At 48.8% G+C, this 14,003-nt stretch overlaps 1 protein-coding gene across 1 annotated transcript in view; it reads right to left on the bottom strand.

Moving 5' to 3' along the window:
• Positions 1-1,544: 1,544 nt before the first annotated feature.
• tsr1 (TSR1 ribosome maturation factor) overlaps positions 1,545-14,003 on the bottom strand; it is a 31,338-nt gene continuing 18,879 nt past the window's right edge. The window contains exons 9-16 of the mRNA XM_055657775.1: positions 12,047-12,252; positions 9,183-9,342; positions 7,501-7,611; positions 5,600-5,732; positions 4,958-5,074; positions 4,103-4,243; positions 3,092-3,166; positions 1,545-1,781 (exon numbers count right to left, since the gene is read on the bottom strand). Coding sequence (XP_055513750.1) covers positions 1,603-1,781; positions 3,092-3,166; positions 4,103-4,243; positions 4,958-5,074; positions 5,600-5,732; positions 7,501-7,611; positions 9,183-9,342; positions 12,047-12,252 — 1,122 coding nt within the window. The 3' untranslated portion in view covers positions 1,545-1,602. The remainder of the gene's footprint in view (positions 1,782-3,091; positions 3,167-4,102; positions 4,244-4,957; positions 5,075-5,599; positions 5,733-7,500; positions 7,612-9,182; positions 9,343-12,046; positions 12,253-14,003) is intronic.

Raw genomic sequence — 14,003 nt, 5'->3', positions numbered from 1 at the left:
AACTGTGCAAAGGCAAACCCTGTTCGCCTATCTTGTCCCGCAAACCCCAATGCTCTTCCCAATCCCTTCACCATCAGCATTTTTAGGACCTGGATTGTGCCGGCCTGATATCGGTTTAACCTGGTGCCATGTTCAGCACGGACATAGTGGGCCGAAGGGCCTGTTCGTGTGTTGTTCCGTGTTTTCCCTGTGATCACTTGGCTGTTCCCCTCTTCAGCCCCCCCCCCCCTTCTTCCTCCCAGCTGCTCTGATTTACCTTCCCACATCCCAAAAACCATGTGGATGGATGAGTAAATCGGCCCTGTAAGATGCCCCTGGTGTGTGCGCAGGACATCTGGGGGAGTTGGTGAGATGCGGGAGGAATAGAATGGGGGCAAATACAGGATCCGTGTAATCTGCACATGGTGGCCAGAATGGACCCGGTGGGCCAAAGGGCCTGATCCTGTATCACAACACTCTGCTTAGTTTGTGCAGATGATGGGGTGCTCAGAAACTGAGTTTAGACACAGGGGTTGGACATGCACAGCATGCAGTGGTGTGAGGGTGTGTGAGACGTGCAGCACCCTTGACATTAGGAGGTGTCATCATACTGTTTAACGGCCAATACTGAAGCGAGTTCCGGAACATTCAGCAGTTTGGGCACACTTGACGTTCCAGCCAAAGCAATGCTTGTTCTGTCAGGGCAACACGTTTAGCCCAACCTTCCCGCCCACCTTCACCTGCTGTGCAGGGCAGGCTCATTGCCCCTTCGCAGAGAAGCTGTTCCTCCCAGCCTGGCACTGGCCACAGAGGGCGAGAACAGCTCACTGCACTCACCCCTTGCCATCCACAGTGCAATCACTGGGGCTCTGAATGGACGGGCGTGGCACCAGACAGTGAAACCCAGTCCAGACCACACGGGGCACGGGTCATGTGGGCAGGAAGTGGGCACAACTCGGAGTTCTGGAAAAGAGTTTTCACTGTGGCTGGAGACCGACAGGACAGTCTCCAGGCTAGGTGTATGAATGGGATTCCCACTCCCTCTCCCCCTGGATGCTGCTTTGTGGCATGCAGAGATCAGCTCGGACATAACCCAACCACTGAATGGGTCATGGTTTAATTCTCTTCACTGCCACACTGTACTCTGTGCCCGTCCCCTCTCTCACTCGTGTCACCTCGTACACTCCCTGCTGACACACAGACAGACAGCCCTGCATGTGCGTGGCCTTGGGCCCCTGTTACAGACACAAACACCAGCATTCCCAAGCCTGTACGTTAGGCAATAAAGTCAAGCAGCACACACCCACTTCCCACTCCCTGGAACTACACCAGGCGAGGAACAGCCTGAAGAAGGAAAGGAGTATCTGGAAAGGGAGCACATCGTGGGAAGGACTGTGGTTACTATGAGTCACAGCCCAGGTTCCAGCAGTACACATTCCATCAACAGCACATCACTGACTCCCTGTGGCAGGGCCTGGGAACTGCAGTAATCTCCTCACAGGTAAAACACGGCTCCAGACATCGCAGTGCATTCGGGGCATTGGCACTCCAACAGGTTTCAGAGGGTGGCTAACAGTAACATTTTAATATAAAGGCACAGACTCCAAACTGCTGGTGCTCACTCTAGTCCATCGCCACCTCCTGCATATCAATGCTGTCCTCACACTTCTCCCACGGCACTGGCTCGGGAACATGCGGATCATACGCCCACCGTGGGAAAACCCTCTTGTACAAGTTCATCAGCACGGTGTCCTGGGATTTCAGCTGCCCGTCGAACAAACACTTCATGTGTCCATGTGTCCCTGCAGACAACACAGTGCGTACCAGATCAGAGACATACGCGCAGCAGCAAACAGCAGCTGTTCCAGAAACAAGGAACTGCAGATGCTGGTTTACAAAATAAAACACAAAGTGCTGGAGTAATTCGGCAGGTCAGGCAGCATCTCTGGATAGTTGGCGGCTTGGGTCAGTACCCATCTTCAGACAGCAGCAGTTGACTATTCAAGCCTTCACAACGCTCCTCCATTCAGCACCTGATCATCCACTTCAGTACCCTGTCCCCACCTCCTCCCTGTTTCTTTAACCCCGTCAGCATCAGTGCTTCTTTCTCTTTCTTAAATATATTTAACGATGATTTACTTTACATTCCGTTATACACTCACCACCCTTTGCACGAGGACATTTCTCCTCATAACATGCGGCTCTGGGCACCGCATTACAGGAAGAATATGGAGGATTTGGAGAGGGTGCAGATGAAGTTTACCAGGCAGAGGTGTGTGGGCTGGAGGGAGAGAGTGTTGAGGGTGGCTGAGGAAGGGGGTGTTGAGGGTGGGGGGGAGTGTTGAGGGTGGTGGAGAGCAACACCATTGAGGATAGGTGGTTAGACTCCATTGAGGATAGGTGGTTCGAGATGATCACCGCCTGGCAGCTTTGTGGCATGAACGTTACATGACACGTATCAGCCGGTACCTGGACGTTATCTGGGACTTGCAGGCATTGCTGCACTTGCTGAGCAGCTGTGAATGAATTGAAGATTGTGCTAATGACCATCCCAATACTGATGGATGGAAGGTCACTGATGGAGCAGCAGAAGGTGGCTGGGACTGAGATCTTGCCCTGACCTACTCCAACATTGATGTCCTGGGGCTGGGATGAGTAACCTCCAACTACCATCTCCCCCTGTGTACGAAAAAAAGACACCAAGTGCTGGAGTAACTCAGCGGGCCAGGCAGCAACACCGGAGGTCGTGGATAGGTGCCCTTTTGGGTCGGGACCCTTCTGTAGTTCGACATGTATCCACGTGCTCCAAGGATGCTGCTTGATCTGCTGGGTTACTCTAACACTCTTTTTTTTTAAAATATACTCCAACATCTCTAGTTCCTTGTGTCTACATCCCGGTGTGAGCTCGGTCTCCAGCCACTGGAGGTGTTTCCCCCCCACTGCTGCCCATTGACCATTGACCTGGGCTCCTTGATGCCACACTCAGTCAATCGTGGACTTGCTGTTACAGGCAGTACCTCTCTCCTCAGCTGACAATAATTAGCCTGCAGAGAGCATCATCCCACAGCAATGTCGACCCATGTAAAACTTGTGTGATTGGGCAACTGCTTACCTAAAGGCTCCTTGATGTGACCTCTGCGACCCCACTTCGTGCGAAGCTCCACTGGCTTGAACCACAGCACGTCATCTTAAAGAGAAACAAACTTGGTATCGGCAAGACACGCTCGGCACAGTAACTTTATGCCCTTAACCCCCGCAATCAGTACCTCCATCAAACATTACCAGGGCAGGGGCATCAACAGTATGGGTACAAAGTAAAGCTTCCTCTACACTTCCACGTCACACACCTCCCAGGGCAAAGGCAACAGATGCCAGGTGGAATCACGGGCTCTTCCACCTTGGAGCAGTTCCTCAGCACCAAGGCGGTAACTGAGGAGAGCAGCAGCAAGTTCACAGGCAGACAAAAATGCTGGAGAACTCAAGGGGGTGAGGCAGCATCTATGGAGCGAAGGAATAGGTGACGTTTCGGGTCGAGACCCGAAACGTCACCTATTCCTTCGCTCCATAGATGCTGCCTCACTCCCTTGAGTTTCTCCAGCATTTTTGTCTACCTTCGATTTCTCCCGCATCTGCAATTCTTTCGTAAACAGGAGTAAGATCACTATTACCTCTGAGCCCTGATGCTCAATGGGATTCATGGAACACCTCACTATGACTCAATAAGAACAATTTGTAAGACCAGCTTCACATAATGACAGCAGGTAGCTCAGTTATTTTCAGACCAACCAGGACAAAGAGGTGGAGGAAATAAAAAGACAAAAGAGCTTGGTCTGGACTTTTTTACGAATTACATTCAATAAAATTGTTTGGAAGGAGATAGTGGGCGAGACCCAGAGTGAAGCTGCCTCTACACTGTCCCATCACACACTCCCGGGGTCAGACATAGTGGTGCTCGCTCTCAGGGCAGGGATCGTGCTCGTTGGACATGGTGACCAACACATCAGTTGTTTCTTCACATTTTAATGAATAAGATCACGTTGATGACTACACCCCCACCCTCTCATTATCCATCTTTCCTCTCCCCGCCACCTCCATATTCAACCCCCCCTTGCCCAGCCCTTACCACGGTTAAAGAACATGTATCGAACCACCGAGGTTTTGGTCATGATCTTGAACGGGTGGCCGCTCAAGGTGATCCGTTTCACGATCACTCGGTCAGGGTCGACCTTCAGCACAGAGCCCGTGGCTATCAGGTCCTGCATACCTGGTGAAGAGCAGAGGGACAGGCAGTGAGTGACGGGGCAGGACACCAGTAAATCCCCAGAGCAGGGCACTGCTGGCTTGCTGCTTACCCCAACCCCACCACATCATGTTCGATAGCAAGTGCAAGCAGGCAATACCAATGCGTGCGGCACCACAGACGATGTCCTCAGCCCCTGGGCAAGGAGGCCTCACCTGTCAGCAGGCCCCCGAGCAACACCAGGCAGCCATGGGCACACAACCAGCTGAGCACTCGCCCTGCCAACAAACCCAGCTCCGCTGGAGGGAAGCTGCAGCCATTCTGGGCCGTCCGGTCACTGCCTGCAGCGTAACAGGCCCAGATCTATCCGAATTTCACTGACAGGAAACTTTCACACCGGCAGACCATCTGTACCGACTGCAAGCCCAGTGAGAGAGTAAGGCACAGCAACACTTGATGTTACATCGGCACAGACACATGTTCTCTTCTGTGAGCACTCACACACTCCATCCCCCTTCCATTGCACAAATACACATGCACATCCTTCCACTGCACAGATACCCGCACCCTCTGCTCCACTGAGTGCTCGTCCTTCCCCCTTCCACTACATACACACCTCCCTTGCATGCACAAATTTCCCATGCTCTACCAAATACGCCCATACAGGCTCTCCTCCTCCACCACACTGGAGAACAGCCCCGCACCCCAACAATATTGACAAGAATCAGCAGTACCCACCGTTGGCTCTTTGTTTAAACATCAGCACAGATGCTGGGGGAAAGGTAATGGGGCAGTAGACCGTAGCCACCACAGTGGCGTTGGAGCGCAGAAACCGCTCGTACTTGAACTTGTTGGCTGTGGGGGGGATCAAGCAGATGGTGAATGAAGAAACACGCCTCGCAACACCAAGAACCCTCAGTCTACAACCACCACCCGTGCCCTCGGGATCATCTGACCCAGCGCTGACCAAGTGAAAGGAAAGCTGCCCAAGACTGACGAGTAACCCTGCTCCGCGGGACCCTCTACAGAGGGGCCTCATCCAGGGTGGCGTGCCCTCAGTACCAACTCTCAGCGTCGTTATTTACACAGTTACTCCAACTGCATCCTCAACCCTGCAGCCAGTACCAGGGAGGACATGGATATTAGGCACAGAGGGCACCATCTCCTGTGGCTTCCCCTCTGGCTCGATGTCACAGTTCACCATTGCTGGCTGCAAGTCCAGGAACTCCCTCCCTGACAGCACAGTGCAGACCCTTCAGCGGGCAGTCTGTGGTGGGTCAATGGGGCAATTTCACATTGGGCAGGGATCTACTAGCCCGAGAAACCAACCCTGGCAATCCCAGTCCCACCCTACACGGGATGTCCAAGGACAGGACTGACCGGCTGTGTGCTGTGAGTACAGAGGTGGGGCGCGGAACCGCCTGCAGCCACAGTGGAAAACCATCTCCTCTTTCGACTTGACCGGTCCGCTGTTGCTCGCATGTCTCCTGAGCAAGAAATGGGCAACCGATAGCTGGAAAAGAGAGGGCAACTCTGACAGTCCTCATCGTAACATTGCCCTCAAACCCTCAGTTCTACCCGTGTTCTCCCCATCCCTCCGGGAACCCCCCTCCCTCAAGTCACTCTCTGTGCTGTACTGGAGTACACATATTGCCACAGGTCAGCAGAGGCACAGTGGGCAGAGCCACTACCTCACAGCACAGAGACCCTGGTTCAATCCTGACCTCCGGCACTCGTGTGGGGAGATTGCATGTTCTCCTTGTGATCACGTAGGACCGCCTGGGTGCCTGGTTTAGATTTAGACAATAGAAAATAGACAATAGGTGCAGGATAGGTCATTCTGCCCTTCGTGCCAGCACCGCCATTAAATGTGATCATGGCTGATTATCCCCAATCAGTACCCCGTTCCTGCCTTCTCCCCATATCCCTGACTCCGTTATCTTTAAGAGCCCTATCTAGCTCTCTCTTGAAAGTATCTAGAGAACTGGCCTCCACCACCCTCTGAGACAGAGAATTCTACAGACTCACAACTCTCTGAGAAAAACGTGTTTTCTCGTCTACGTTCTAAATGGCTTACACCTTATTCTTAAACTGTGGCCCCTGGCTCTGGACTCCCCCAAAATAGGGAACATGTTTTCTACCTCTAGCGTGTCCAAACCCTTAATAATCGTATATGTTTCAATAAGATCCTTTCTCATCCTAAACTTCGGAGTATACAAGCCCAGATTTGATTTGATCAACAATTAAATTCACCACCCTCAACCCACCAATTGTTACCCGGGTCTCCCTCACACACTTGAGATCATTTAAACTTGGTAGGCCGAAGAACCTTATTCCATGATGCATCTCTCCAGCACTCTAATATTGGGAATCTACAGCACTGGTGGGTTCAGGTTTGTCACAGTAATGGTGGGATGGGTCTGATACTGCATCACAATAAGGTACAGTACTGGCGGGGATGTTTTTGTCACTGATAAACACTGGGGTATAGTACTAGTGGAGGCAGATCTGTTGCTGTATAACACTGGGATAGAGACTTGGTAGGGACAGGTCTGCCACTGTATAGTGAAAGGCTTGGATAGAGTGGATGTGGAGCGGATGTTTCCACTAGTGGGAAAGTCTAAGACTAGAGATCATAGCCTCAGAATTAAAGGACATTCCTTTAGGAAGGAGATGAAAAGAATTTCTTTAGTCAAAGGGTGGCGAATCTGTGGAATTATTTGCCACAGAAGGCTGTGGAGGCCAAGTCAATGGATATTTTTAAAGCAGCGATAGATAGATTCTTGATTAGTACAGATGTCAAGTTATGGGGAGAAGGCAGGAGAATTGGGTTAGGAGCGAGAGATAGATCAGCCATGATTGAATGGCAGAGTCGAATGGCCTAATTCTGCTCCTATCACTTATGACCTTATGATTGTATATCACTGGGGTATGGTACCGGTGGGGACAGGTCTGTCACTGTATAACATTGGGGTACAGTACTGGTGGGGACAGGTCTGTCACTATATAACACCGCAGTGTCACTATACACAGTCCCCATATTTGTCATAGTCCAGAACTATGAAATGAAAAACTAATTTAAGGTACTGAAGATCAAAATAATCTCATCACTGAGTATAGAACAAATATCAACAATCTCATTACAACTGCAGTCAGATAACCCAATAATGCAAAGTCCTGCCCTGCTGTCCTTGTCCAACTCATCCCCCATTCACCAGCCCCGGCACCTATGGTCTCTGCCCTCCATAACCGGGCTCTACCCCCTTCCACGCCCTCCGTACCTTCTGTTCGTGTGGCAACAAGGTGAAGAGCACCAGGGGTGCCTGGGGCTTGTAGCTCTCCATCACTGACAGCGGCACGTTGCAGATGTGGACCGTGACGTACCACCCAGGCTATGAAGGAAGTAAATAAATAGCTCTGAGGCTGAAGACCAGGATGGCATGTAGGACATGAACAATATTTTCACCAGTCACTAAGTTACAAGCAATTTAAAAGTAAATCATAACATTGAGGCGTCACCTGATGGTCAGACCACTTACGGTCGAACCCTCTTCAGGACAGTCACGTGACGTTATGGGTTAATATAATAATAATAATAATAATTTTATTTATAGAGCACTTTAAAAACAAACATAGTTGCAACAAAGTGCTGTACATCACTAATCATTGACAAAAAAAAGTTAATACACACCAAAAATAACAATCAAAAGAAATAGTAGGAAAAGACATGTAAAATAAAGAAACGTCAAAAACACCAAAAACAGAAGCAAAGTCTCAGGCACGGTCAAAAGCCAGGGAGTACAAATGTGTTTTAACACTGGATTTGAAGATGTTAAGGGGAGTGTCCTGCTACTTAAGGAGATCTTACCTTGAGATCACGAGTCGACAGGTAGCTGAGCTCAAGACAACACCCTCGCTCAGCAGCAACAGCAATGACAATATGTTAGAGGACCAAACGTGCATGTACATGTAATGTCTGAATAAAGCAACTGTTTGTTCACCACGTTTGGTGCTGCCACAACATCGGCTTTTAATACAAGGAGACTGAAGCACAAGGTTAGCAAGGTCTTATTGCAATTGCACAGTGCTTCAGTAAAACCACATCTCAAGCAGTGCATGCCATTTGGGTCTCTGTACCCATGGAGACATCTCACTAGAGACACCTGCCTTGGGGACAGCTCAGTCTTGATTCACTGCTCTGACTCCTGGAATGAGAGGCATGTCTGGTGGGGAGACGGGGACTAAGAATGGAGCACTGAGGTTTGCTGCCATGCAGAAGGGATCAACAGAATGAATGCCAAGGGGGTGGTTCATCATGCCAAAATACAGATTCTGCTTTTGTTCTAAATGCAGAAAAGTTTTGAAATTCTCCCTGAGAATTAATGATTCCAAAATGGAATGGATTTGGGAGGGGTCCGAGGCTCATCATGGAACCCACCATAGGCTCATCTATACAGCATTGAGTATATCCAGGGCTGTGATTCATAGATGTTTAGACACCACAGATCAGGGAAAGGGATTAGATGGGCATTAAAAAGATCAGCCGTGAACTGCAGAATCAAAAGCTCCTGCCCTTTCTGCTGTTACATCTATTGTGGGTGTACCTAATGCCGACATGACCTCCTGAAGTATAACTATAGGCTGCAGTGAGTCTGAGGCTGAGGCATGTCTACTCCTGTGTAATCACTGGCAAGTTCCCACAGGAACCAGCCAGGAGAATAACAAACTTGGCCTTCCAACAGGAGAGATCAATGAAGTGACAAATGCATCAGCTCCCAGCAGGTTAGCAACTGAAAGGAGAGGGGGAGGTTACAGATGGATCCCAGCACACCACCCACATTGGCTCCATCTTGGAACACAGCAGCAGAAGGACATTCACTATCCCCGGCCCATAAGCTCTAAAGCAGGAACCAGCGAAGGATACCTGTGTCCTTTAACACCACAGTACACACAGTCACGTTACCATTGCACCTTCCTCCTCCTCACTCAGCTCATTGAAGATTCGTTTTCTCGTTCGGGTAAAGTTCTGGAACTGGAAGATTCTGGCATAATCTCGGGGTAGATTCTCCTTGGGGTCCCATGGTGATGCCCGGAAACTCTTCAGACCTCTGTACTTCTGAAACCTGTGATGTTTACAGGAATTCATCAAGATGCATGTATGGTAGCCAAACGCCGCATCGGAGTGGGGAGGGATCGTGTGCAATCTGGAAATACTGACACCTGCATTCTGCCTTGCAACTGGGGAACGCACCTACCCGTTCGAAAGCTGCTCACAGATCTTTTACATCTATCAAGACCAAACCTGGTCTTGGCATTGCATCAGAGATGAGGCACCAGCCCTACACTGCACTGGCAGCATCATCTTCCCCTAGTCAATGTACACTAGTACTCTAGTGGTGTATTGTAGCTCTTTAGAGGATGGAGGAGCATGAAATGACAAAGCTGAAACTGTGGCTGCAATCTGGATAAAAGAGAATGCTGGAAATACGCAGCAGGTACAGCAGCATCTGTGGAGAAGGAGAAATGGAGTCCAAGGATCTGAAATGTCACCTTTCCACGTCCTCCAGAGAAGCTGCATAGCCCACTGTTACATTGTTTTCCTCACAAGATGCAAACACTTGCAGTTCCTTGTGTCTACACGAATTTGAGCCAACATTATTGAATCTGAGCATAAACTCCGTTCAGTTCTCTCCACGGATGCTGCCTGGTCTGCTGGGCATCTCCAGCTTTTTCTTTTACTGGATTGCCGGCAATTACTGTGTTCTATATTTCACAGTTCCAGCACCTCCTCTTATTGCATTACCTCCGCCATTTGCATTGCTTTTTTAAATGGTTGGCCCCTTATTTTGTAACTCTGCCTCTTACTGAGCCCAGTTTTGATTCCCTCACCTAACAAATGGATAGTCATGTTTAAGAGAGAACTGCAGATGCTGGAAAAATCGAAGGTAGACTAAAATGCTGGAGAAACCCAGCGGGTGAGGCAGCTTCAAGGAAGGGAAGGAAAAAGGGCCGTTGCGGGTCGAGACCTTTCTTCAGACGGAGGTGGGGGTGGGGGTGGGCGGAAGGGAAGAAGAAGAGGCGGAGACAGTAGGCTGTGGGAGAACTGAGAAGGGACGGGGAAGGAGGGAGGAAGTAAGGACTGCCTGAAATTGGAGAAGTCAATGTTCATACCGCTGGGGTGCAAACTACCCAAGCGAAACATGAGCTGCTGCTCCTCCAATTTGCGGTAGGACTCATTCTGGCCATGGAGGAGGCCCAGGACAGAATAGTCAGATTCGGAATGGGAGGGGGAGCTGAAATGCTGAGCCACCAGGAGATCAGGTTGGTTATTGCAAACTGAGCGGAGGTGTTGGGCGAAGTGATCGCCAAGCCTGCGCTTGGTCTCATCGATGTTGGCAGCTAGAACAGCAGATGCAATAGATGAGATTGGAGGAGGTGCAGGTGAACCTCTGCCTCACTTGGAAAGACTGCTTGGGTCCTTGAATGTAGTCGAGGGGGGAGGTAAAGTGACAAGTGCAGCATTTCCTGCGGTTGCAAGGGAATGTACTAGGGGAGGGGGTGGTTTGGGTGGGAAGGGACGAATAGGCCAGGGAGTTACGGAGGGAGCGGTCTCTGCGGGAAGCCGAAAGAGGAGGCGATGGGAAGATGTGGGCAGTGGTGGGATCCCGTTCGAGGTGGCGAAAATGTTGGAGGATTATCTGTTGTATGTGATGGCTGGTAGGGTGGAAGGTGACGACAAGGAGGACTCTGTCCTTGTTATGAGTGGGGGGGATGGGGAGTGAGAGCAGAGCTACGGATTTAGAGGAGACCCTGGTGAGAGCCTCATCTATAGTCGAAGAGGGGAACCCCCGTTCCCTAAAGAATCAGGACATCTCCAATGCCCTGGTGTGGAACACCTCATCCTGGGAGAAGATGCGGCGTAGACGGAGGAAATGTGAGTAGAGGATGGAGTCCTTACAGGAAGCAGGGTGGGAAGAAGTGTAGTCCAGACAGCCATGGGAGTCAGTGGGTTTGTAGTAGATGTCGGTCAGTAGTCTGTTACCTGCGATAGAGATACCGAGGTCTAAAAACTGTAGGGAGATGTCGGAAATGGTCCAGGTGAATTTGAGTGCCGGATGGAAGTTAATGGTGAAATAGATGAAGTCAACGAGTTCTGCATGGGTGTAGAAGGTGACACCAATGCAGTCGTCAATGTAGCGAGTTCAGGGATAGGGCCAGGGTACGCCTCGAACAAGGATTGTTCGACGTACCCTACAAAAAGGCAGGTATAGCCTACAAAGAGGCAGGGCCCATGCCAGAACAGAAACAGATAGATTTTTGGAGGGCGAGGACCCAATGAGTATGGAGGTTAGTGCAGGAAAGTGAACCTGAGGAAATACACGTCCGATGATCTACTGAATGGTGGGGCCAGCATAAGCAGCTGAATGGTGTACAGGCTTCAATTCAGTTTAGATTAGTCTAAAGGTACGATGTTGAAACAGACCTGTCGGCTCACCAAGTCCACGCCGGCCCTCAATAATTTGTTCACACTAGTTGTACCTTCACCCACTGTCGCATCCATTCCCTGCACACAATGAGCAATTTACAGAGGCCAATTAACCTGCAAACCTACATTTAGTTGAGAATTTGAAGTAAACGGGAGCACCCAGAGGAAACCCATATGGTCACAGCGAGAACATTCAAGCTCCACACAGACAGCAGCCAAGGTCACTATCCTGTTCAAGGGCCAGATTGTGTTCTGCAAGGGATTCCTCACGCTTGCTCCAAAGCACCAAATGGAAAGCAGTCAGAAATTGCCGAGACTGGTAGCACCCAGCAGCAAGGTACCTGACTCTAGCAGGTACATCTTTCGGTGTGTCCACTTCATCCGGGAACATTTCATCCATCCGCTCCTGTTTGTACTTTTCCAGCATCTCCCTCTCCTCAGACTCGTCAATCTTCTCGTCGTAATTATCATCACGGACACTTTCGGGCAAAGTCATGGTTTCACACTCCTCTGTGGCCTCTCCCTCATCGTCACTCTCATTGCTGGCCTGTAGGGAGAGAACACCGGGATACGTCAGGCAGCTTGGGACCAGCCAGTCACCCTCAGCTACAAACCCCATGGCCCATCCCTTCAGCAGTGCATCAGCATTCATTTATCACGTCAGGCATTTTAAATTGTGTCCTCCAATGCAGGAGGCCACTCTGCCCAGAAACTGATCCTCCACTCAGTACAATCACATTCGATCTTGTGCCTCAACCCATATCTCACGTTATTCCCCATTGCATCAGTGTTCATTAATCTCATTCGTGAATATTCTCAACAATTGACCATTTGTGGTGGAGGAATCCAAGGACATGAAGCTCTGAATTTTAAAAAATCCTCCTAAATGCTGCGGCTCTTTCATTTGGACAGGTACATGGACGTTTAAACAGGTACATGGATCGGATAGGTTTAGAGGAATGGATGCCAAATTTATGAAGCAAGTGGGACCAGTGTAGATGGGCATGTTGGTCTGCGTGGGCAAGTTGGGCGTTTCCATGCTGTATGACTACGACTCTTCAGCTCAATAAAACAACCTCTCATTATCCACTTTGTTAATCCTTCTTAGAAAGATAACCTCTCATTCTTCCAAACACGTGAGAAAAGACCATTTTTATGATTTTTATGAGGGCAAACCTACATCCAGAGTCAACTCCTGAACTAATGTTATAGGAACATAGAAAATAGGTGCAGGAGTAGGCCATCCAGCCCTTCGAGCCAGCACCACCATATGATCATGGTTGATTATCCAAAATCAGTAAGCCGTTCCTGCTTTCTCCCCATATCCCTTGATTCCATTAGCACGAAGAGCTATATCTAACACCAATTCATTGACTTGTAAAGCAAACGCACTAATCAGCTAACAAAAATCCTTACCACTGACAGGTCAGTTATATTCTAATTTAATTTTTGTTCCAATTCAATTTCTCCAGCTGTCAAGCTAGGACTTAAAACACATGATTCTGGATCAGGAATCCAATCTTAGCCACATTACTTTAATACCCTGGGAGAAACTAAACTGAAATACAATGTTTACAATCAAATTAGGTGTGTATTGAATGTAAAGAGCTGGGGGGGGGGGGGGGGGAAGCAAGTGTAAATGGGACTGCTCTGCTAAATCAAGCATTTTCTGTTGCATCATTCTATAAATCAGTTATTTTCTTTTCCCTCTCATTTATTCCACACATCCCATTTATAACCTAACATCAATTTCACCTCTATTCATGCTCAGGTGTATTGATAGTTCTTGAAACATTAGCTCATGGCACAAACAAACAAGAAATTCCACTGAAGGATCATAACTATAATAAAGGTGTATTAAGTAACATCTGTAAAAGTCATCATATTAAGCATTAAGGAACTGGAATACCACGTGTCAACTCTTTAGTGTCCTCAACACAAAAAGAGGTGCTCAAGTTAAACATTTATTGACCTTGCTTGGAAAGTGTAAAAATCATGGGGAAATTAACCAGTAGGGGTTACTAAATTAAGAATTTAAAAACATTAATCTCGAAGATTACTATAGCAAAATAACTTTCCTTTGCATAAGATAACACAAAAGAATTGTACAACAATTAACTAGCGGTAAAAGCAAGGGATTGCTTCTATGATTAATGTATAAGATTAGCCCACATTCATAGGCTTCACTGGTAACTTCAGTTAGCCACTATTAACAAGCACATTTTATAAACAGTTAATGAGACCAAATGATTAGAGTATGTTCTTACCATCTTTGTCCAATGTTCCTTTATAATGAAT

The sequence above is a fragment of the Leucoraja erinacea genome, chromosome 28, assembly GCF_028641065.1.
Source record: "Leucoraja erinacea ecotype New England chromosome 28, Leri_hhj_1, whole genome shotgun sequence".
NCBI classification, from domain to species: domain Eukaryota; kingdom Metazoa; phylum Chordata; class Chondrichthyes; order Rajiformes; family Rajidae; genus Leucoraja; species Leucoraja erinaceus.
Note: the sequence above shows the minus strand (reverse complement) of the source record. Positions and strands in the feature narration are given on the sequence as shown.